At 36.8% G+C, this 24,736-nt stretch overlaps 1 protein-coding gene across 6 annotated transcripts in view; it reads right to left on the reverse strand.

Annotated features, from left to right (window-relative positions):
- LOC145252658 (scavenger receptor cysteine-rich domain-containing protein DMBT1-like) overlaps positions 1–23,926 on the reverse strand; it is a 488,297-nt gene extending 464,371 nt beyond the window's left edge. For 4 of the 6 annotated variants that reach the window (XM_080112429.1, XM_080112430.1, XM_080112428.1 and 1 more), the window contains exon 1: positions 23,621–23,837. In XM_080112429.1, the coding sequence (XP_079968555.1) occupies positions 23,621–23,690 (70 nt within the window). In that variant the 5' untranslated portion in view covers positions 23,691–23,837. Of the gene's footprint in view, positions 1–23,620 lie in introns of all 6 variants that reach the window. The other 2 variants (XM_080112426.1, XM_080112427.1) reach the window with 2 other exon arrangements.
- Between the last annotated feature and the right edge of the window lie 810 nt (positions 23,927–24,736).

Raw genomic sequence — 24,736 nt, forward strand, 5'->3', positions numbered from 1 at the left:
TTAACTATTACCGAAAGCATTGTTTTTTTTCGTGTTATTATTGTACATAATTCTAGTCAGCGATACTATAAAATGTGTGTTTTTTTTTAAAGCAGCAGACCCGACTGCAGTTGTAAACAGTCGAATATCAAAAAAAACAACGACTTCTTAAAGGTAAATAATCGGGTGGTCTGGTCCCCCAGTGCACTTTCGCCGGAAAAAGTTACTAAACATTTATAAAAGGAAAAAATAATTTCTCACGTACTTACTTCTTTTCATGAAGGTCAGGGGAATAGTTGGCCAAAAAGTCGTGAAACAACAACTAATAAAGATGAGAATAATAGTCCGCAAGTAATAAAAATGGTGCTAATGCAGAGTGATGATGCGCGCTATTTTTTAAATCATCTTTCCGCGTTTAATTAAAGTTTTACGATATGTTTTTTTTTATTCAATTGTAAGGTTAAAGTACAGAATAGGTACAAAACACCCTCCCTTCCCCATGTTAAGAATGGCTTTTTAAATAATAACGTTATTATTTTAGCGCGGATCACTCTCCGCATGAGTATCATAAAAATTAATACAAATAATACTTATCTCAATAATAATAGAGGCGACGGATTCTACCAAGATCAGTATCGTTTTTCAGTTCCACCTTTCATACGACAAATATCGAAAAATTGGCTAAAAACATTAATATCTTCCCCTTCAACTAGGCACTTTTCTACGGGGAGGGGGGGTCACTTTTTCGCCGATATTTTTGAAAGTCATCGTCTCCTTTCACTTGTCTAGCCTAAATTTAAAAAAATCTTGCTTCCGGTTTGGCGGTGGTCGTAAGAGGAAAGACGCCAGGGTTTTTTCCCCGTTGTAGCGTCTACCCCGGAACTAATTTTGACAGTGACATTGAACATTCAGCGTTTCTGGAGAGCTCCAAAAAGGGACAAAAAAAAAAGCCGTGGCGCTAAATTCGAGGAGTCTCTCGCTCTCTTTTTGCTCGCGAACACCAGAGGAGTAAGACGCGTTACTGCCACGCTCTGTCGCTCGTGCGTGACACACCCTGTGCCGGTTCCAATGGTGAAACCACACAAAAAAAAGAAAAACATTCTTCTTATCTATTCACTCCGCTCCTTACCCGAACGGCTTTTCTAAAGAAAATTAATTTATCGTTTCTTTCCAACTTAACGTCAAAAACATTTGACCAGTCGGGAAGGATTTCTTCTTCTTTTTTTTCGGACTCAAAATAAACACGAGTGTGATACACCAGGGCAAATGAATTTACACCTATTATAACAAGCCAAGTCTGATTATTTGTTTTTAATTAATTTTCCTAAATATTTGTTTTCTTATTAATGTTTTTGAAAAATTAATTTTAAGTGAGCTGTTTGTTGTTTTGCCCAGCGAGCACCTTGCTTCACTGGTGACCCCTTTTTTTTTTGTCAGACTTTTGCAGAACACGCAAGGAATTGTGGATATTAGCAATAAGGAAGAATTACCTGTAATCACACAAGGGAAATTTCTCAGCGACCACGCACACGCTGAATGACGTACACATCGACCTTAGCGGCACATCGGTTTTTCTAGGCGTAAAGGATCTCACGGAGATTTTCTGCGGTCATCATTCTCTTCAACGTGTTCCCCACGATGGACAGTGAGGCGCTTCCTTCAACGATGGCTACTCAGGCTATTTTGAGGATTCCTCCTTTTTGGACGCATGATCCAACATTATGGTTCGCACACGTAGTGGCCCAGTTCTACATGCAAAGGATCCTGAGCAATGTGACGAAATTCAACCACGTGGTGGTCGCATTAACGCATGAAGTAATGGCGGAGGTTCGCGCCCTGATCATGTCACCCTCTGGATCGATCAGCTACGATTATTTCAAATCGGAATTGATTCATAGGACAACCGATTCACAGCAGAAACATCTTCGTCAACTTCTCGTAGAAGAAGAACTCGGAGATCGGAAACCGTCTCAGTTACTCAGACGTATGAAGCTGTTGATCGGTGAGAACTCACTGCCGCTGGACTTACTTAAACAACTTTTCGTTAATAGACTGCCATCGAGTATTCAAATGATACTCGCCTCTTCGAATGACTCCACAATCATTGAGGAGCTAGCGGACCTAGCCTACAAAATTATGGACATGACCGTTTCCATAGCCCCAGTTCACACGCACAGCTCTAACGATGCCCTGCCTAACATCGCAAACCCCTCCACGGATATACGCGAGGAACTAGAGCGACAGGCTCAAATGATTCATGACCTGAGTGAACAGTTACGTGGCCTCGAGCTCAAACCAAAAATGCATAAACACCCCACTGAGCGAGTCCGTCCCCGGCGATTTAGCAGCACTCAGAACAGCGGTGGGCTCTGCAAGTACCACGTGCGTTTCGGTGAAAGAGCTTACCGATGCCACCAGCCATGTTCATATACAAAGAAACGTCTCTCGGGAAACGCCCAGGCCAGGCAGTAGGAGCGGCAGACACTCCTGGCAAGAACAACATTCGTCGCACCCTGTATGTGACTGATAGAACCACTGGTATACGATTTTTCATTGATACCAGTGCGGAAGTCAGTATCATCCCTAAGAAGTTCATGAAAGAGAATCGTCCTCAATCAAACTTATTTCTACACGCAGTGAATCACTCCTCTATTCCTACTTATAGAGAGACATCGATAACATTAAATCTTGGATTACAGCGTGCACTATGTTGGGTCTTCATCGTTGCAAAGCTACCTGTTCCGATTTTAGGGGCGGATTTTCTGCACCATTTCGGCATCCTTGTAGATGTCAAACGCGGCAAACTCATTGATAACAACACTGGATGTTCCGTGCAAGGCATAATCAGTGGGTCGACCGAGATCAGCCCAGTTATACGTAAAGACACCACGGATCCGTATTCAGATTTGCTGTGAGGTTTCCCGGAATTAACTCATCCTACGTTTAGCGGTGACAAAGTTAAACACGATGTCACTCATCATATCCAAACAAGGGGACCGCCTGTGAGCGCGCGCCCGCGCAGACGTAAACCCGATCGTTTAAGGACGGCTAAACAAGAATTTCAGCACATGTTGGATTAAGGCATTATTCGACCCTCTACTAGCAACTAGTCATCGCCACTCCACATGGTGCCAAAAAAATCAGTCTTCGAATGGCGCCCTTGTGGGGATTACTGCGCACTTAACAGTCGCACTACTCCGGACAATTACCCTATTCCGCATCTGCAAGACTTTTCTAACTCGCTTCACGGAAAAACAGTGTTCTCCAAAATCGACCTTGTTCGCGCGTACAACCAGATTACCGTACACCCAGAGGATGTTTCTAAGACTGCGATCACAACTTCTATCGGCCTTTTCGAATTCTTACGCATGCCCTTTGGATTACGTAATGCAGGGCAATCTTTTCAACGCTTTATCGACACAGTTTTGCGAGGACTACCGTTCGTCTATGCATATATCGACGATCTCCTCGTGGCAAATGCATCAGAACGTGAACACTTACAGCATCTGCAGCAGTTATTTCACAGATTGACAGATTATGGCGTTATTATTAACCCCCAAAAATGCGAGTTTGGAGTTTTTTCACTTTCGTTTCTCGGCCATTTAATCGACAAAGAAGGTATCCGTCCCCTTCCAGAGAAAGTCCAATCTATAGTCGATTACCAAGTTCCCACTTCACTTCGTAAACTTTGAGAGTTCCTTGGTTTAATTAATTTCTATCGACGTTTCGTGCCCCATTGTGCTGAAATCGCGCAGCGATTCAAGCAATTGACAAGATCGACCTCCACCAGATCGCCATCGACCAACGGGATGACGAAGAACTAAATCGCTTACGTCACTCCGAAAATCTAACTTTCAAGCAAGTCCCAGTACCTTGTTCCAACGAGACGACATGGTGCGATGTTTCGAACGGTCATGAACGCCCCTATGTACCCCTTAAGCATAGGCGAGCTGTCTTCTTTCAATTACACAACTTGTCACATCCTGGCATTCGTTCCACGCAGAAGCTGGTGACTTCTCATTTCATCTGGACAGCCATTAACCGAGACGTTCGCGAATGGACCAAGAGTTGTGTCCCTTGCTAGAAATCGAAAGTACAGAGGCATATTAAAAGTCCCCTTGCTACCTTCGCAACCCCTGAGGCACGATTTCAACACATTCACATAGATTTAGTGAGTCCATTCGAGAAACTGTACATACTTATTGACTTGCATCGACAGATTCTCTAGATGGCCTGAAGCCATCCCCATCGCAGATATTTCCGCAGAAACTGTTGCCCGAGCCCTGGTTACACATTGCCTCACACCATCACAACTGATAGGGGCAGACAATTCGATTCCTATCTTTTTTCTGAGTTGTTTCGCCTACTGGGAAGCAAACACATAAGGACTACCTCGTACCACCCGGTGGCAAACGGCATGATCGAGCGTCTGCACTGTCAGTTGAAAGCAGCTATTAGAGCACATTCCGACCCTAACAGGTGGACAGAGTGCCTCCCCTTCATTCTATTAGGCATCAGATCCACCATAAAAGCAGATATTGGCTTTACACCTGCCGAAGTGATTTACGGAACAACGCTGACTCTCCCTGGACAGATGGTCGCACCGACCACTCCTACATGCATGCCTGACCCAACAAGTTATACCTCTCGTGTGAGGGAATACTTGGCGAAACCTTTTAACGTTGCCTCGAGAACACAGAACACACGCACTCACGTCCCCAAAGACATACAATCGTGGATTCATGTGTTTGTTCGGAACGATGGAGGCACAGCTCGACTGCAAACACCGTATTCCGGTCCCTTTAAGGTATTGAAACATTACTCAAAGTTCTTCGTTATCGACATTGATGGAAGACGAGATTCAGTCAGTGTTGATCGCCTGAAGAAAGCTATTCTGGATGACGATGTGCTAGCACACAAACGGACACAAAACACTGCAGTTCAGAATGGAAACTTCGATTCACCAGTAATTACAACTTCTACCAGATCGGGCAGATCAGTGCAACGTCCTCACCGATTTGCTGTGTATACCCAGTGACTTTTCCACTTTCTTTTGTTCGACATACTGTCTAGTATGGGGGTATGTAGCGTCTACCCCAGAACTAATTTTGACAGTGACATTGAACATTCAGCGTTTCCGGAGAGCTCCAAAAAAAGACAAAAAGAAGCCGTGGCACTAAATTCGAGAAGTCTCTCGCTCTCTTTTTGCTCGCAAACACCAGAGGAGTAAGACGCGTTACTGCCACGCTCTGTCGCTCGTGCGTGACACACCCTGTGCCGGTTCCAATGGTGAAACCACACAAAAAAAAGAAAAACATTCTTCTTATCTATTCACTCCGCTCCTTACCCGAACGGCTTTTCTAAAGAAAATTAATTTATCGCTTCTTTCCAACTTAACGTCAAAAACATTTGACCAGTCGGGAAGGATTTCTTCTTCTTTTTTTTCGGACTCAAACTAAACACGAGTGTGATACACCAGGGCAAATAAATTTACACCTCTTATAACAAGCCAAGTCTGATTATTTGTTTTTAATTAATTTTTCTAAATATTTGTTTTCTTATTAATGTTTTTGAAAAATTAATTTTAAGTGAGCTGTTTGTTGTTTTGCCCAGCGAGCACCTCGCTGCACCGTTCTTTTACTCCTTTGCGGTACGGGTTCGAGCCTGCCTTCCACTTTTTTTTTTTTTTTGCTCAACATACACATCCAAGCACCCGGGCAACGCCGGGCTGAAATGCTAGTCTATCTATCTATCTATCTATCTATCTTCAATACTTCTATAAATTCGTTTTTCTTTTGTGTGTATTGATATTCATATCAAAGACACTCTTTTCTATTTATTTAAAAAGACAATACAATTTTGTTATGTATGGGTTGTGGAATTGCATTCACTAGCAAAAGATCTAGCTAATTTGCTTATTCTTTTAAACATTCATTTTAATTAATTCGCTATTAGTTTTTTCGGTTTTCTAATGGGATGATCATCTAGAGTTAACTATTACGTGTAAAATATTCTACCGCATTCATACTTGCATAATATTTGCGAAAAATCTTTACAGTAAACACAAAATTGTTTCCATATATATTTATGTATATTTTTGTTGGATCTATAAAAGTGAAAATGTCTGTCTGTCTGTCTGTCTGCCTGTCTGTGTACATTTACCTACGCAATAACTCTGTCAATTTTTAGCCTAAAGACTCGAAATTTGATATATGGGGTACTGAGATTTGGAAAAATCGATGTGATCGGTTTCCGGCCAAAAATTTGGCTGTTAAGGGGGTCAAAATTCAGCGATTTGACTTTTGAGAACTCTACCAAACTCCTCCAACAATTTTAGGTCTAAACACTTGAAATTTCAGATATAGGTTTCTTGGACATGGATCTAACTTTATAAGTTGATATGAGCCCAAAAAATATGTAGGGTACTGAGATTTGGGAAAATCTAGGTGATTGGTTTTGGGCTACAAATATGGCAGTTAAGGGGTCAAAGTTAAAAGATTTGACTTTTGAGAACTCTACCCAACACCTCCGACAATTTGGGGTCTAAACACTTGAAATTTTAGATATAGGTTCCTTGGACATTGATCTAACTTAATAACTCGATTTGAGCCAAAAACAACACATTTTACTGGTTCATAATACGGGGTCAAAGTTTAAAAAATTGACCGTTTTTTTTTGTTGTTTTTTTTTTTTGGCTCAGCATGCACCTCCAAACACCCGGGCAACGTCGGCACCCATGCTATTATATCTATGAATGTGAACGTGCCTGTGCATCTTTCTCTGTGTGTGTGTGTGTGTGTGTGTGTGTGTGTGTGTGTGTATGTGGGTGTGTCTGTGTCTGTGTATGTGTGTGTGTACATTTCCCTACGCAATAACTCTATCAAATTTAAGTCTACACACTCGAAATTTGATATACAGGGTACTGAGATTTGGGAAAATCTTTGTAATCCGTTTTAAGCCAGAAATCTTACGGATAAGGGGTCAAAGTTCAACGATTTGACTTTTGAGAACTCTACCAAACTCCTCCGACAATTTTTTGTCTAAACACTTGAAATTTTAGATATAGGTTCCTTGGATATTCATCTAACTTAATAACTTGATTTGAGCCCAAAAGAATAAATTTTAAGGGGTCATAATGGGGTCAAATTTAAAAAAATTGACCGTTTTTTTTGCTCAACATACACCTCCAAATACTCGGGCAACGCCGGACACACATGCTAGTATACCTATAAAAGTGAACATGTCTGTATATCTTTCTGTCTGTGTGTCTGTCTGTGTACATTTCCCTACGCAATAATTCTGTCAATTTTTAGTCTAAAGACTCGAAATTTGATATACAGAGTACTGAGTTTTGGGGAAATCGTTGCGATTGGTTTTCGGCCAGAAATTTGGCTGTTAAGGGGTCAAAGTTTAATGATTTGACCTTTGAGAACTCTACTAAACTCCTCCGACAATCCTGGGTTTAAACACTTGAAATTTTAGATACTGGTTCCTTGGATATGGATCTAACTTAATCTCTTAATTTCAGCCCAAAACAATTAATGTTAAGGGGGTCATAATAGGGGTCAAAGTTAACAAAATAAACCGTTTTTTTTTCATTTTTGCTCAGCATACACCTAAAAACACCGTGCAACGCCGGGCACCACTTCTAGTCTATATATCTATAACAGTGAAAGTGTCTATGTGTGTGTGTATATGTGTATCTGTGTGTCTGTGTGTGTACATTTTCCTACGCAATAACTCTGTCAATTTTTAGTCTACAGACTCGAAAGTTGATATACACGGTACTGAGATTTGTGGAAATCGTTGTGATCGGTTTTCGGCCAGAAATTTGTCTGTTAAAGGGGTCAAAGTTCAAAGATTTGACCTTTGAGAACTCTGTCAAACACCTCCGACAATTTTTGCTCGAAACACTTAAAATTTTAGATATTGATTCGTTGGACATGGATCTAACTGCATAACTTGATTTGAGCCCAAAACAATAAATGTTAAGAGTTTATAATAGGGGTCAAAGTTAAAAAAATTGACCGCTTTTTTTTTTTTTTTTTTACTCAGCATACACCTTCAAATACCCGGGCAACGCCGGGCACACATGCTACTATATCTATAAAAGTGAACATGTCTGTGTGTCTGTCTGTGTCTCTGTCTGTGTACATTTCACTACACAATAACTGTCAATTTTTAGTCTACAGACTTTAAATTTGATATACTGAGTACTGAGATTTGGGGAAATCGTAGCGATCGGTTTTCGGCCAGAAATTTGGCTGATAACGGGTCAAAGTTTAACGATTTGACCTTTGAGAACTCTATCAAACTCCTCCAGCAATTTTGGGTCTACGCACTTGAAACTTCAGAAATAGGTTCCTTGGATATGGAATTAACTTAATAACTTGATATCATCTCAAAACAATAAATGTTAAGGGATCATAGTAGGGGTCAAAATTAAAAAAAAAATTACTTCTGGAGTCTCTACCAAATTACTCAGGCAATTTCTGGTCTAAACATTTGAAATTTGACATAAAGGGTATTCAGAGATAGGACAAGCTTTTTAATCGGTTTTGGTCGAAAATTTTTAGTTACCAATGTATGTGTGTATGTATGTATGTATGTATGTATGTATGTATGTATGTATGTATGTCTGCCTAAACCTTTTAACAAAGGCTACGGATTTTCACAAAATCAGTATCGTTTTTAAGTCCGGACTTTCAGACGAACCATATCGAAAAATTGGCTAAAAACATTAATATCTTCACCTTCAACTGGGAACTTTTCTACAGGGGGGGGGGCGCTTTTTCCGCCGATATTTTTTAAAATCATCCTCTTCTTTCGATTGTTTAGCCTTAATTTAAAAAAAATGTCACTTCCGGTTGGCGGTGGTCGTAACAGCATAGACGTCAGTTTTTATCCCCCGTTCTTTTCCTCCTTCCCGGTACGGTTCGAGCCTGCCTTCCTACTAGCACTATTTTTGTTTTTTTTTGCTTTTTTTTTTTGCTCAACAGACACATCCAAACACCCGGGCAACACCGGGCTGAAATGCTAGTCTATCTATCTATATATCTATAAACGTGACCGTGTCTGTCTGTCTGTCTGTCTGTCTGTGTACATTTCCCTACGCAATAACTCTGTCAATTTTTAGTCTATAGACTCGAAATTTGAAATACCGGGTACTGAGATTTGGGAAAATTGATGTGACGGGTGTCAGCCAGAAATTTGGCTGTTAAGGGGTCAAATTTCAACGATTTGACCTTTGAGAACTCTACCAAACTCCTCCGACAATTTTGGGTCTAGACACTTGAAATTTTAGATTTAGGTTCCTTGAACATGGATCTAACTTAATAAAGTGATTTGAGCCCGAAACAATAAATTTTAAGGGGTCATAATAGGGGTCAAAGTTTTAAAAAATTAACCATTTTTTTTGTTTTTTTGCTTTTTTTGCACAGCATACACCTCCAAACACCCGAGCAACGCCGGGCACCCCTGCTAGTATATCTATAAAAGTGAACGTGTCTGTGTGTCTGTCTGTGAGTTTGTGTGTCTGTGTACATTTTCTTACGCAATAACTCTGTTAATTTTCAGTCTACAGACTCAAAATTTGATATACAGGTTACTGAGATTTGGGAAAATCTATGTGATCAGTTTTCGGCCAGAAATTTGGCTGTTAAGGAGTCAAAGTTCAACGATTTGACCTTTGAGAACTCTACCAAACTCCTCCGACAATTTGGAGCCTAAACACTTGAAATTTTAGATATAGGTTCCATGGACATGGATCTAACTTAATAACTTGATTTCAGCCCAAAACATAAATGTTAACGGGTCATAATAGGGGTCAAATTAAAATGAATATTGACAACTGCGATTTCTACCAAATTACTCAGATATTTTCTGGTCTAAATATTTGAAATTTAACATAAAGGCCATTCACAAGATAGGTCACGCTTTTTCATCGGTTTGGGTCAACAATTTTTAGTCACCAATATATGTATGTATGTATGTATGTATGTTTGCATGTCTGCCAAACACTTTCGACAGGGGCGATTGATTTTTTCAAGATTAGTATCGTTTTGAAATTCGATCTCTCAGGCAACAAATGTCGAAAAATTGCTAAAAACATTAATATCTTCACCTAAAACTGGGCACTTCTACAGGGAAGTCGCTTTTTTCGCCGATATTTTTTAAAGTCATCCTCTCCTTTCGATTATGTAGCCTTAATTTAAAAAAATGTCATTTCAGGTTTGGCGGTGGTCGTAACAGCATAGACGTCTGGTTTTCCCCTTTTTTTTCTTCCTTTGCGGTACAGGTTCGAGCCTGCCTTCCTATTACCACTTTTTTTTTGCTCAACATACACATCCAAACACTAGGGCAAAGCCGGGCTGAAATGCTAGTATATCTATGAAAGTGAACGTGTCCGTGTATCTGTCTGTCCGTGTGCATTTCCCTATGCAATAATTCTGTCAATTTTTAGTCTACAGACTCGAGATTTGATATACCGGGTACTGAGATTTTGAAAAATCGACGTGATTGGTTTTCGGCCATAAATTTGGCTGTTAATGGGTCAAAATTCAACGATTTGACTTTTGAGAACTCTACCCAACTCCTCCGACAATTTCTTGTCTAAACTCTTGAAATTTTAGATATAGGTTCCTTGAACATGGATCTAACTTAATAACTTGATATGAGCCTAAAACAATAAATGTTAAGGGGTATAATAGGGACAAAGTTTAAAAAATTAACCCTTTTTTGTTGTTTTTGCTCAGCATACACCTCCAAACACCCGGGCAACGCCGGGCTGAAATGCTACTGTATCTATAAAAGTGAACGTGTCTGTGTGTCTGTCTGTCTGTCTGTCTGTGTATCTGTCTGCGTGTCTGTATGTCTGTGTGTGTACATTTCTCTACGCAATAACTCTGTCAATTTTAATTTTCTAACTTAATAACTTGATTTGAGCCCAAAACAATAAATGTTAAGAGGTCATTAGAGGGACCCTAATATGACCCCTTGAAAATGTCCACAGACACACAGACAGACAACAGACAGACACACAGACACGTTCACTTTTATAGATATATAGACTAGCATTTCAGCCCATGTTCTAGGAACCTATATCTAAAATTTCAAGTGTTTAGACCCAAAATTGTCGGAGGAGTTTGGTAGAGTTCTCAAAGGTAAAATCGTTGAACTTTGACCCCTTAACAGCCAAATTTCTGACCGAAAGTTTATTATAAAGATTTTCCCAAGTCTCAGTACCCTCTATATTAAATTTCGAGTCTGTAGACTGAAAATTGACAGAGTTATGTCGTAGGGAAAAGTACACAGACAGCTAGACAGACACACACATACACACCAGCACTTTCACTTTTATATATATACATGGCATTCGAAAAAAGCAGTAACGTCCTAAAATGCCTTACATAGTTCGTATTGCACGAACTTTGTTAACGGTGTCCACGAACTTGCTGATTTTAATACTTGAATTTTAACTGACCGATATTTTTAATCGACTTTTCATCGATTCTATTTTCACTTATCGCTGTTGACTGTATATTTTAATTTTCACTTTTAATTCTCATTTTCGCTAGACTTTTATTTCAACATCTGGTGATGATTTGTGACCGAATCAAAAGAGCTCGATACAACAACAATTATGGAACTTTTATTAATATTTTTGATTTTGATACAAAAAAGTTTATATGAAAAATCGAAAAATAAAAAAATAATCATAAAGCAAAGTGTCTCCGTTGCAGTTAATAATTTTTGCTTGAATGAAAAAGTGCTGCCTATATATATATATATATATATATATAAAGGAGATTAGAATAATAGTCTAAAGAGCTAAGTGTATTTTAATGTAATAGTGAAATTACTAGTTTAATTAAAATACAGGAAATGCTCGTTGTAATTTAGATATATAATAAGCTCGATAGTTAAATGTCCTAGAGCTAATTCAATATTAAGTAATGTGATTTATAATTTAAAAGTTTTAAAATTTTTAAAATTTAAAAATCAAAATTTAATTAAATTAAAAATCAGTTTCATAAGAAGGAACAACAACAAAGTCAGTTATCTGTACGATCGTTTCGGAAATCCGTGCTTTTTATTTGTGGTATACATGAAGTCACGTAGAATAATTATACATAGTTTTTTTGGTAAGCACGGTCTCCTCATCAGCAAATTTAGGAGGATTTTTATTGAATTGAAAAGACACCAAAAATAAACCTAGCATTAAAAGTAAGGCAGATGAATCTGAAAAATTGAAGTTAAAAGGTTTGGATATAAAATTTATAAGAAAATTAATAAGGAAATTGGTATAGGTTAGAGATAGAAATGAGTAGAAAAAATATATATATTTTTGAATTTACATAATAAATTTGATTTAAAAATATATATATAATTACCTTTTGGTTTTCCTTTTTTTGAAATCAGGAACTGTATTTAAAGTAGTCATTTAGATGTTTGCTATAGCTTTTTATTTTATTGAATGATGAATTTTAAAAGGGCGACGCTCGTGCAGTAAATTGTTTCCGTTAGCGTATTTGATTTAGAGACGCTACAGTTAATATCTATAGAGAGAGAGTTTTTTTTTTTTTTTTTTTTTTTTTTTTTTTTTTTTTTGCAAGTTTTTAAAGGGAGATAATTGTCATGGCTTTATTTATTATTTGATTTACGAGTCTAAGGGCGGTAATTGGTTTAACTTAATTTATTAAAAAAAAAAAAAAAAAAAAAAAAATCTATTTTTACTAATGAGTAATTACTCATTAGTAAAAATAGATTTTTTTTTTTTTTTTTTTTTTTTTTTAATAAATTAAGTTAAACCAATTACCGCCCTTAGACTCGTAAATCAAATAATAAATAAAGCCATGACAATTATCTCCCTTTAAAAACTTGCAAAAAAAAAAAAAAAAAAAAAAAAAAAAAAAAAAAAACTCTCTCTCTATAGATATTAACTGTAGCGTCTCTAAATCAAATACGCTAACGGAAACAATTTACTGCACGAGCGTCGCCCTTTTAAAATTCATCATTCAATAAAATAAAAAGCTATAGCAAACATCTAAATGACTACTTTAAATACAGTTCCTGATTTCAAAAAAAGGAAAACCAAAAGGTAATTATATATATATTTTTAAATCAAATTTATTATGTAAATTCAAAAATATATATATTTTTTCTACTCATTTCTATCTCTAACCTATACCAATTTCCTTATTAATTTTCTTATAAATTTTATATCCAAACCTTTTAACTTCAATTTTTCAGATTCATCTGCCTTACTTTTAATGCTAGGTTTATTTTTGGTGTCTTTTCAATTCAATAAAAATCCTCCTAAATTTGCTGATGAGGAGACCGTGCTTACCAAAAAAACTATGTATAATTATTCTACGTGACTTCATGTATACCACAAATAAAAAGCACGGATTTCCGAAACGATCGTACAGATAACTGACTTTGTTGTTGTTCCTTCTTATGAAACTGATTTTTAATTTAATTAAATTTTGATTTTTAAATTTTAAAAATTTTAAAACTTTTAAATTATAAATCACATTACTTAATATATATATATATATATATATATAACTGTTTTTTGACAAGAATATGTAAGGATTTTGTTGTATTTATTTTAAGGAAACTTTATGCATATATTAGGTCAGTGTAAAGTTTTATTTTTAAGTGTATGTTTGCGAAGTTATTTATGTAGCAGCCGACACTCGCTACAATCACAGGCAGGAGCTACTTCTCACGACTCGAGATTTGAAATCCATTTTCTCCCTGGCTTATCCAATCATAAACCAGCTCTCAATCACGTGACAGAGTATATAAAAGGCGAAATCTGAAACTCTCAACCCTCTTTCATCCTGACCCTGACTTCGCTTGGGGCTTCGGCCGCAAACAGAACGTGAGTGCAACAAGCTAGGTATGGCTCTCTTCAAACTCCCATTTGTTTCCTCGTGCGGTACCCACACAAACTTTATTTATTATGCTACAGAACTGCTCTCGTCGATACAATTCACACTCACCCACGACACCAAGCAAACACACTGAATACCTTGCCCCTTTCTTTCCCTTTTAACCGGCTTCCTCCGCCTCGACGACTACTAGCAGTAAACACATGTAAATGGAACTGAACCATTCTCTCCTTCAACAAGCCGGCAATATATTAAATCTATCTTTACACAAGAACACTTCAACCTACTAACCTGTTTCTCTTTTTTACTAACGTCACTATCGAAAATAACAAATAAAGTTTGTTTATTAAACGTTAAAATAAGACTTCTTTTCATTATCTTCATTATTAGCTAAACTTTTGTAGAAATATATTTTGCAGTAGGAAAGTAAAAAAAAAACATTTTAGGACTTACCACGGCATCCGCTTGAAAAGAGATACCGTGTTGAGATTTATCAAACGTGTGTGTAGGTTTTTTTTTTTTTTTTTTTGGATGTTTCATTTATTGTTCAGTAGCGGGGCGTTTGAATTCTTTTTTTTTGTCTCCGTTGATGAAAGAAATATCAGAAGATTTCCTTTGTCGGGGTCACCATTGTTACGTTTATGGAATATTATTCCAAAGAAGAATTAACGTAACGAATATTAGCATTTAATTTTATTATTTATTTCCAACTTGTTTACAGAGCAAAGTCACACGTGTCTTTTGCATTTTAGTGTGTGTGTGTGTGTGTGTGTGTGTGTGAGAGAGAGAGAGAGAGAGAGAGAGAGAGAGAGAGAGAGAGAGAGGTGAATAGAGCTAGCAGTTCTTGATTTTTGGATACGAAAATGTATTTTCGTATTTTTGTGTGATAAAATGAATCGTTTTATTTCTGGGGTTGTTACAGAATTAATGTTTTTGGCCAATGTTTCGATATTTTTCGTCTGAAGGGTCGAGCTTCAAAACGATACCGATCTCGTAAAAATCCGTCGGCTCTGTCGAAATTTTAGACATACATACATTCATTTAAAGAGACAGGTGAGATTTATATAATAGACTAGCCTTGGCGCCCGGGTGTTTAGAGGTGTGTGTTGAGCAAAAAGAAAAAGGGAAAAGTGGTAGTAGTCCGGCAGGCTCGAACCCGTACCGCAAAGAAGAAAAAGAACGTGAAAAAATATGACGTGTTTGCAGTTGCGCCCATCGCCAAACCAAGAGTAATGTAGGTTTAAATTAAGGCTAGACAATTGAAAAGAAGCGATGACTTTCGAAAATTTCGGCGACAAAAGTGACCCCCCCTGTAGAAAAGTGCCCAGTTGAGGATTTAGGAATTAATGTTTTTGGTCAGTCTTTCGATATTTGTCGTCTAAAGGATCAAGCTTTAAGATGATACCAGTCCCGTGAAAATCCGTCGCTTTTGTCGAAAGTTGTAGGCAGACACACAAGCATACATACATACATACATACATAAAAAAGGCTTCCTTCAGTCTTGAAAGACTATGGATACCTATTGTAAGGGTGCCATTTTGTGGCAAGAGTTGCGCAATCTCCAACCACACCTCTCCTGAGTCGACATTGTTGAATACCAATGGCAAGTGGAGGTTCAGGACGACTGGAAACAATGTCGAGATAAGCGGAAAGCACATACAGTGCCTAGAATTCCCAAATGGTAATCCATCTGGTACTGGCCAGGCTCACCGTTGCTTAACTTCGGTGATCTAACGAGAACTGGTGTTGTACCGTACATACATACATACAAACATGCATACATACATACAACATGGTGATGATGATTGCAACGTCTTGTCAGACGAGTGCCACTCCCTCAGACACTTAAAGTCCATGAGCCCAAAAATGACGTCCATCACCACAGGACCATTTTAATAGACAAATGCCTGAGGGAGTATCTATACACAGATGATGTTACAGAGTCTTAGCTTAGTACGACAGCTAAGTCTCTCTCTTGGTTCAAAATGTTGAGATCAAGCAACAAGCAAGAGCAAGATAGCCAGCAACAAATTAAACTGCAGACCAGCTTAATGGGGGTACTGGTCTCCCGTTTTATGGCTTTTTAAATCAGGGATTTGCTTCTCCTATAAAGGTTGCCTTCACCACGGCTTATGGGAGCCCTATCCACCCCACCAACACACACATACATACACGGTGCTAGTTGGCCGTTGACCCCGAAAAAGGGTTCATTCGCCCTTTGAAAGGTCTTGTTTTTAATCCTTCAGGGAGACTAGCCACCCTCCTCACCAAACAAGTCTGGTGGGGGAACCAGTTTAGTCGCCGGTGATCCGACCATGAGGCAGGTTGTACTGGGTTACATGGTACCAGTAGCATATGACATGATCTGACCTAACATACAACATACATACATACATGCATACAAACATACATACATACATACATACAGACAAAATAAATACATACAAACATACATGCATACAGACAAACATACAGACAAAATACATACATACAAACATACATACATACAGCTGAGGTTTATATAATAGATGTTTTGTTTTGTGAAGATTCACGGCTCCAATGTTTACATTATAACATTACAGATTTAAATACGTTTTCAAAAGCCAAACATTACACTCTGGAAAATTATCTAGCCGAAAAATGTAAATTTCACAGCGGTTTTGATTCTCTCACGCACTTTGGGATTTCATGTCCTCTTCTTATACTGACCTAAAACAATTGATCTTTATAATTGGCCGATATTCACATAAATACAATCAACTAATGCTCTCTTGAACTCAATAAATTTTGTCATTAATTAATTACAATCATTTGTTTGCTCCAGAGCATCACCAAAGGTAATATGCCCAGCCGGGAGGGGGGAGGGTAATAAATCTCCACTACCGACTGTGTGATCAGTCGTCGGGCACAGAAGCAGAAAACACCAGCAGCATCTACAGCAGCAGCGAATAAATGTCCTATTTAGGGTAACTCCAACTTCACACCTTGCTCCATCCATCTGACTTCAACATGCTTCTCTAGCTCCTGCTCCAATTCCGGCAGCTATGGCTATGGCTCAAACTCCAGCTCCGACTCCAGCAGCCCCAGCTCTCTCCTGCTGCCATAACACTTTCTAACTGTAGGGAAAATTTTGGTGTGACTTGCAGTCATGGAGGCGGACTGCTAAGGGTGCCATGTGCAAACTTGAAACCCGACCGACGGAACACAGAATGGCGACAGATCATCAGGTTCGATCGCATCTTAATTTGCATGAATAAGACAATATAAGGCCGGCAGTGTAGAGGTCGGGAATGGAGTTGAGTCGAGTTGAGTTCTCAAGAACTGGACCGAACGTGTTAGAGTGGAGAATGTTGCCAAGAATCCAGTCCAGGTTTTTTTTATTTGAGAAGCTATTTCGGCTTTAAATATGGGGCCGATGCGGCCGAGATGAAATGGAAAATTTTAAATGATTCGCGTCGAACCTAGAAAATTAAAAGTCGCGTTGAAAATTGAAAAGCATTGTCAAAGGAAGAATTGAATGAGTCGTGTCAAACTGCGAAGATATGGTGAAGTGAGTCGGACTTTTTTGTCTTTTTGTTTGTTTGTTATTCCCAGTGGGATTCGTCAAATCAACATGTTGGAATGCGATTCGATCTACTTGTATGTATTTAAAAGTTATTTTTCAATGCGGAATTTAAAATGAAATCGTGTTGCTGGGGGGGGGGTCGTTTTGGGACGAAAGAGTTATTTTGTTGAGAGTACAATTCGGTCGGATTTTTTTTTTGTGTGTTCTGTTTTTGAAAAAAAGTGGTCGCTGGATAAAGAACTTAAAATGTGATTCGGACCACTTGTATGTATTTAAGTTATTTTTCAGTGCAGAATTTAAACTGAAATCCTGTTATGCTGAAAAGAAGAAACAGGTTGTTTTTAAACAATAGATTCATTTTATGAAAGTACAATTCAAGTCGGATTTTATTGTATTTGAAAAAATCGTCGTTGTTAAAAGAACGTAAAATGTGATTCAGTCGACTTGTATGTAAAGTCGTTTTTAAATGAGAAATCTAAAAATTAATTTCCGTGGGCTAGCTGTGCCTGGCCGAGTATGGAGGGCTAGCTGTGTCTGGTCGAGGATGGAGGGCTAGCTGTGTCTGGTCGAGGATGGAGGGCTAGCTATGTCTGGCCGATGGAGGGCTAGCTATGCCTGGTCGAGGATGGAGAGCTAGCTATGTCTGGTCGAGGATGGAGGGCTAGCTGTGTCTGCCCGTGTAGCCCCACTTTTTGCTAAGGAGTATCCGACAAAGAGAGATACTACTTCCCTATCCAGTTTGTGATCATGAGATCAGGGGGGAGTGTAGGGAAAATTTTGGTGTGACTGCAGTTATGGAGGCGGACTGCTAAAGGTGCCATGTGCAAACTTGAAACCCGACCGACGAGACACAGAAAGGCGACAAATCATCACGTTCGATCGTGTCTTAATTTGCATGAATGAGACAATATAAGGCCGACAGTTAAGAGGTCGAAAATGGAGTTGAGTCGAGTTGAGTTCTCGAGAACCGGACCGAACGTGTTAGAGCGGAGAATGTTGCCAAGAATTCAGTCCAGGTTTTTTTTCCATTAGCTATCTTTTCAGTAGTTCGTCCCAGTAGTTTCACAGCTGATTCCTTCCTGTAGTGCCTGCTTCCAGCGATCCCTATTGAAATAAAAGAACGAATACCAGTTTTGTGGAGAAACACAGATCTGGTTTTGTCTCCTGTAAATGAATTCAAACTTCTGGAAGGTTGAAACGTAGCCTCTTGATGGTAGTGGGGATCTATGTTGGAGGTTGTGGTTCTGGTTTACGCTTATTTTATGTTTTGTGACTTGTCATTTTAAGGTTGGAAGATTTGTGGAAGAGTAGGACAGAGAAAGCATGAGTAAAAAAAGAGATTTTCTCTGAAGGCCATTGAAGAAAGAAAAGCTGGAGTAGTTTCCACTTACATGGCATCAAAGGTCCCATCAGAAACTACTGCAAAGTCCAGGCTTCATTCATTAAATAGTAATCCAACAATCCAGGTATTATGAATGTGTTGCTAGAGGAGCCATAGTTAGGGTCATTCGATCATACAGATAACAGTAGTACTCTTATTAGTGACTTGATAACAGGAAAAGAAAAAAGAATTGCTCAAGTAATGCAGAAAAACAGTAAACTAGGGACAAACAAACATACATCATAAGTGTATTCAGAAAACTCCTCCAAAAGGAATAAAAAAAAACAGACATCACTTGGTTGAGAAAGTGATTCACTGCAAACTATACATACGGACCAAGAAAAATGTTACAAACATAAACCACAGTCAATATTTTAAGAAAAATGTTATAAACTCCTTTGAAACATGGGAGTTAACATGAACCAATTCATCCAAAAAAGAAAATTGAATGTTAAAAATGAAATGGTAGCAACCGCTTGCTGAAAATTAACAGTTGTACAAAACAGCGAACAAAGGCATGGTTTATAAAAATATAATTATTTTATTTAACACTGGAGGATCATATTCAACTGATCTGTCGTGCTTGGACTCTTTTTAACAATAACATTTAAATTAAATAATTCAATTCTCCTCTCTTTCAATGAAGAAACAGAGAGAAAGGGAGTGAGAGAGAAAGAAAGAAAGGGAGTGAGAGAGAAAGAAAGAAAGGGAGTGAGAGAGAAAGAAAGAGAGACATACATTACAGGCTCAGTGATTTGGTTCAGTTTTGGTAAACAGTTGTCAATAATCTGATTACATAAACAATCTCAGTATGTGTCAAGTGTCAATCTTTGAAAGTATGGACTCACTGAGATGTGTGTGTGTGTGTGTTTGCCCCTCTGCAAGTACAAAACTAGTTGTGCACAAGGTTTATTAATGTAGAAGCCCCAGCTCCTCCCAAAGGGAGCTTCATTGTGCAACACACGGCAAGAATGAACAGAGCTGAAATATTGCAGAAAATCGTCGAGTGTAGAAACCAACCCTCCTAAGCACGTGACTCAAACAAACACAGGTAAGTTTACATACTAGAAATAAAAACTATAGACGAGACCAGAGAAACTGAAATTGACCCCCCCCCAAAAAAAAACCATGTGGCAAATGCCTTCGTTGAAACCTTACAAATTGATTGAGAATAGAAAGATCGAGGACGAGGAACACCATGTAACACTTCCTATTGAAGAATACAAAGAGTACTGGAACTTTAGAAAGGCTTATTGACATTTATTCATTTTTCAGAGAACGCCAATGGTCTTTATTAGCGAGAAATCAGTTGCAGACGGTCGTTGCAATAATGAAAATGATTTGCAATAATAAAAGAGAAGAAAAAGCGGGTAGCTTCTAGGAAAACCTACTTGTTATTGTCCGTGAGCAATTACTGATAATAATGACACATGTGAAAACTTGTACTGAATAATAATAATAATAATAATAATAATAATAATAATAATAATAATAATAATAATAATAATAATGTTCTGGAAGCAGACACCATCAAAACAAGAGAAAGAGAGAATTGGAAAGGAATACCTTAGGAGAAAAAGAAAATTATGTAAACTAAATTATAGAGCAGAAACCTAATAAATGGTATAAATACATGGCAGTATCACTGATAAGATACCCTGGACCGTTCATAGGGTGGACTAAAGAAGAACTGAAACAGCTCGATCAGAAGACCAGGAAACTCTTGACCATGCATAACGCACTACACCCGAAGGACGATGTTGACCGACTCTATGTGAAAAGGAAAGACGGCAGGAGAGGACTGATTTGTATAGAAGTCTGTATGAATGACACACATACACACAAAAAAAGAACTAGAAAAATACATACTACAAAACACTGAAAGTACAATTACATCAGCAAGAGACACGAAAAAAAATCAACAAAACAGAAAACAGAGAGACAAATAATAAAACAATAAAAGAAAAATGGGAAGAGAAGCAATTACACAGAAGATTCATAAGGATAATAAAAGACGAGTATAACGAACACACATGGACATGGATGCAAAAAGAACACGTAAACCGAAAAAATTAATCCCTAATAACGGCAGCACAAGATACCTCGATGGGAACCAACTACATCAAAGCAAAGATCGACAAAACACAAGAAAACAGCAAATGCAGACTCTATGGAAAAAGAGACGAAACGATAAACCATATAGTAAGTGAATGTAGCAAGCTAACTCAAAAGGAATAAAAGAACAGGAACGACCAAGGCAGTACACTAGGAGTTGTGCAAAAAACTGCACCTCGAATGCACAGACAAATGGTATAAGCATAAGCCAGCAACAGTAATTGAAAACGAGAATCACAAAATCCTATGGGACATGGACATACAAACGGATAAACCCATCCAAGCAAGAAGACTGGATGTCGTAATAATTAACAAGAAAGAAAAGTCCTGCCAAATTGTAGACTTTGCTGTTTCAGCTGACCACAGGATAAATATCAAAGAAAAGGAGAAATGGAGTAAATACACCGAGCTGACCAGAGAGCTGAAAGCGATATGGATGATAAAAAAAATTAAGATAGTACCTATAATAGTAGGAGCACTAGGAAACAATTCCGAAAAACTTTGAAAAAAGAACTACAAAACGTTGTAACCACAAAAGTGATATTGGTCAGCATCATCGTGATTATTGATCTGAAAGACGCTATTTTGTATATTGATGCAATTGGAAAACTGCACACAATTCCAAGAAGTAAATGTTATCATATTTGTGACCTCTTTACATGCATTTCTCAAATAATCGTTTCTACTGATATAACATTTGAACTTTTTCGTGGGCGTTTTTTAAACTATGGAGTCTTCATATTAAACTCGGGAACCTGTACAGAATTTCGAACTGAAACTTTTATTAAACCCAACGGAGGTAACTCGCTCTCGTTGCATCAGTGTACATGATGATGCAACGAATATTAAACAATTATATTAAACAGATTTTTGGCGGTTGACGTTCAATCCGCAGATTATACTACGAATATAATTAAAATTACGTAAGACTTCTAGATCTGATAGAACAAGAGCACTCTACATCGAATTCAGTTCGAATTATGTACAAATTCTTGAGTTTGCCGTAAAGATTCCTGATTTCGATAAGGTATACGTGAAAACGGTTGGAGATTACATCGATTGCAATGATGAGAGCATAATATCTAAGAGAAGAGTAGTCTGAATAAATATTTCTTTTATTTATTTGAACTACATTATGTTCGATTTAATCCATACTTTTCTACACAACAATGCATGTAAATAGAATGTAAATACATTGTCGTTTTCAATAGAAAATATCATCAAATCTACAAATTAATTCATCAGATTATATATTTGTAGGACTGACAAAAAAAATAGTTAAAAATAGTTAAAAAATTTAATCTCCAAGTGACGTTTAGGATATTGTCCTCAACCTCTAAATTCAACAATTTACACTTTTTCCCCTTTTTTTCGCGTTAATTTCATCGATTACAAACTTAACTTTCAGATTAAAATAGTGAAATAAAATATTTTTTATGACTTTATCGACGGGGATCAGTTTTCAATTATAACATTCTACTAAACTGAGCACCTACTTTGTGACAATCTCTCTCACGTGACTGGTGAATATTCCCGCTTAAAAAGGGATTAGGAAGGGAACTCTCTTAACATCCCACATAATATCTCTCTCTCTCTCTCTCTCTCTCTCTCTCTCTCTCTCTCTCTCTCTCTCTCTTATCTGTCTATTTCAACCGCGTCGTCTCGGTTGAAAAATCCCAACAATAAGAAATTGTGAAAATAAATTTTGTTTGAAAGAATTTGGTAAAAAATTTGAAATGACAACTCTAAGACTGGACTTTTTCCAAATTTTCAGGAAAATAATGTGTCACATAGATAAAACTTCTTGTGGCAAGCAATAAGTTGTGCTCTTGTGGGTGTGCTATGTCTATACTGACATGATTTCAAAAATGAAAGGTTTGTTGGAGATGATGTAAACGAAAATGCAGAGTATGTGAAAACGCTATTCAAAATTTCAATATATTTTTGGAATTTTTTTTCCGATGCTAAAATAGCAAATGACTGTGATATTCATTTTCAGCATACTCGAAAACCTGTAAAAGTAATCATTGAGTTGGAAAGAAAATAAAAATTTACCCTACCCCCCATTTTTTAGACGGGAATATTCACCGGTCACATGAGAGAGATGGCCACAAAGTGAGTGTTCAATTAAGTAGAATGTTATAAAAACGATAAGTCATAAAAAATATTTTGTTCAATAATTTTTATAATCTGAAAGTTAAGTTTGTAATCGATGAGATTAACGTGAAAAGAGGGAAAAGTGTAAATTGTGAAATTTAGAGGTGTGGGGTAATCTCCTAAACACACTTTGAAAGGTGCTTTAATAAATTATGATTCAATTAAGTTGACAATAAGATTATCTTATTAGCTTTTATGTCCGTTTTTAGAAAGTTGTTAAAGAAGATAGAAATTCAAGAGGTAAACTTAACTATGATTTGTGAAATTTACTATACAAAATAATTGAAAAGTATGACTTCTACAAAAATAATCTTTTTTTTTTTTTGTATTCCCGTAATTAAATTGATAAAAATGTGAAAATAAAGTTAGTGAAATAGCAAATACTTATGTTTTTCCAAAGTTTGTTTAATATTTAGAGTTGTAATAAACATTTTAAACAAAACAAAACAAAAACAAAACAAACATTAATTAAAAATCAAATGAAAATTTTCAACAATAAAAGTCAGACGAAATGAAAAATCTTACTTGTTTGTCCGAAAACGGTTTTGGATATTCCACCAAATCCTAGAATTATCACCAAAAGTAATTTAAACATTTTCTTTCTTTTTTTTGTTTGATTATTTTTTGTTTTGATTATTTTTGTTATGTTTTGTTGTTTAATATTCTCTTGGTTTTTTTTTTAATGTGTGCCAGTGAGAGTGGTTTTCTGTCTCTTTGTCAGGCACTATATGCACTGCTGAACAAGGTGGGAATCAAGTTTATATATATATATGTTGGAATATATTACCCCACCCCGTTGCGCATATACTTAAGAACACTGTGAGTGACAGTGTTCTTATAAAAATAGGATTTACTAGGAGTGTTTTTTTTTTTTATCTTTGTTCGTTTCATTGATATCCTGTTTTTACAAATAAAACTAAACTTTGTCATTATAACATGACAAGCATGTCCAATGGCAAATGTTTCTTTTTATAAAATGAATTCTTACTGAATCTTTAGATATAAATTTTTCTGTGATATATTTTTCAAAAAAATTATTTTCCTATATTTCGTTTTTTAACAACAAAAATGCACACTTAAAAATTGATTAATAATAGTAATTTTAATAAAGCTTTCTTTTTCGTGTGTTAGCACGTGTTTTTATGTTATAACCTTTAAACTAATTATCCGAGAAAATGATATATGATGTAATTAACTAAGATATAAAATATTTTAAAAGAAATTTGTTACAAATTATTTTGGAGTAGAAATATTTGAAAATGAAATTGATAAAAAGTGAACATCTTTTATATTCATTATGGCCGAACTACTTAACGAAAATGGATTTCGTGAATACTAAGTAATCTATTTCTTTTGTTATAATTTTAAAAAGTTTTGGTGATTTGTTTTCTTTTATTAGCAATTCAAAACGACAATAACACATCACTCAATAAGTCTCAGGCCTAACTCATCAAATAACTTTTTAGACAACATTCGACTTTGTTTGTGAACACATTCTCTTTCTATCCTGATACACTAATTTCGACTAATACGATGTGTTTTTTGTAGAACGAAGTATAGCAAAAACACACCTTAATTTTCAGTATCATTTCTTTATTGTAGTCAACTCTGTACACTAAAGCATTCTTTTATGGTCTTTAT

Source organism: Euprymna scolopes, chromosome 29 (genome assembly GCF_053919585.1).
Source record: "Euprymna scolopes isolate OS-2025 chromosome 29, ASM5391958v1, whole genome shotgun sequence".
Taxonomy (NCBI): Eukaryota; Metazoa; Mollusca; class Cephalopoda; order Sepiida; family Sepiolidae; genus Euprymna; species Euprymna scolopes.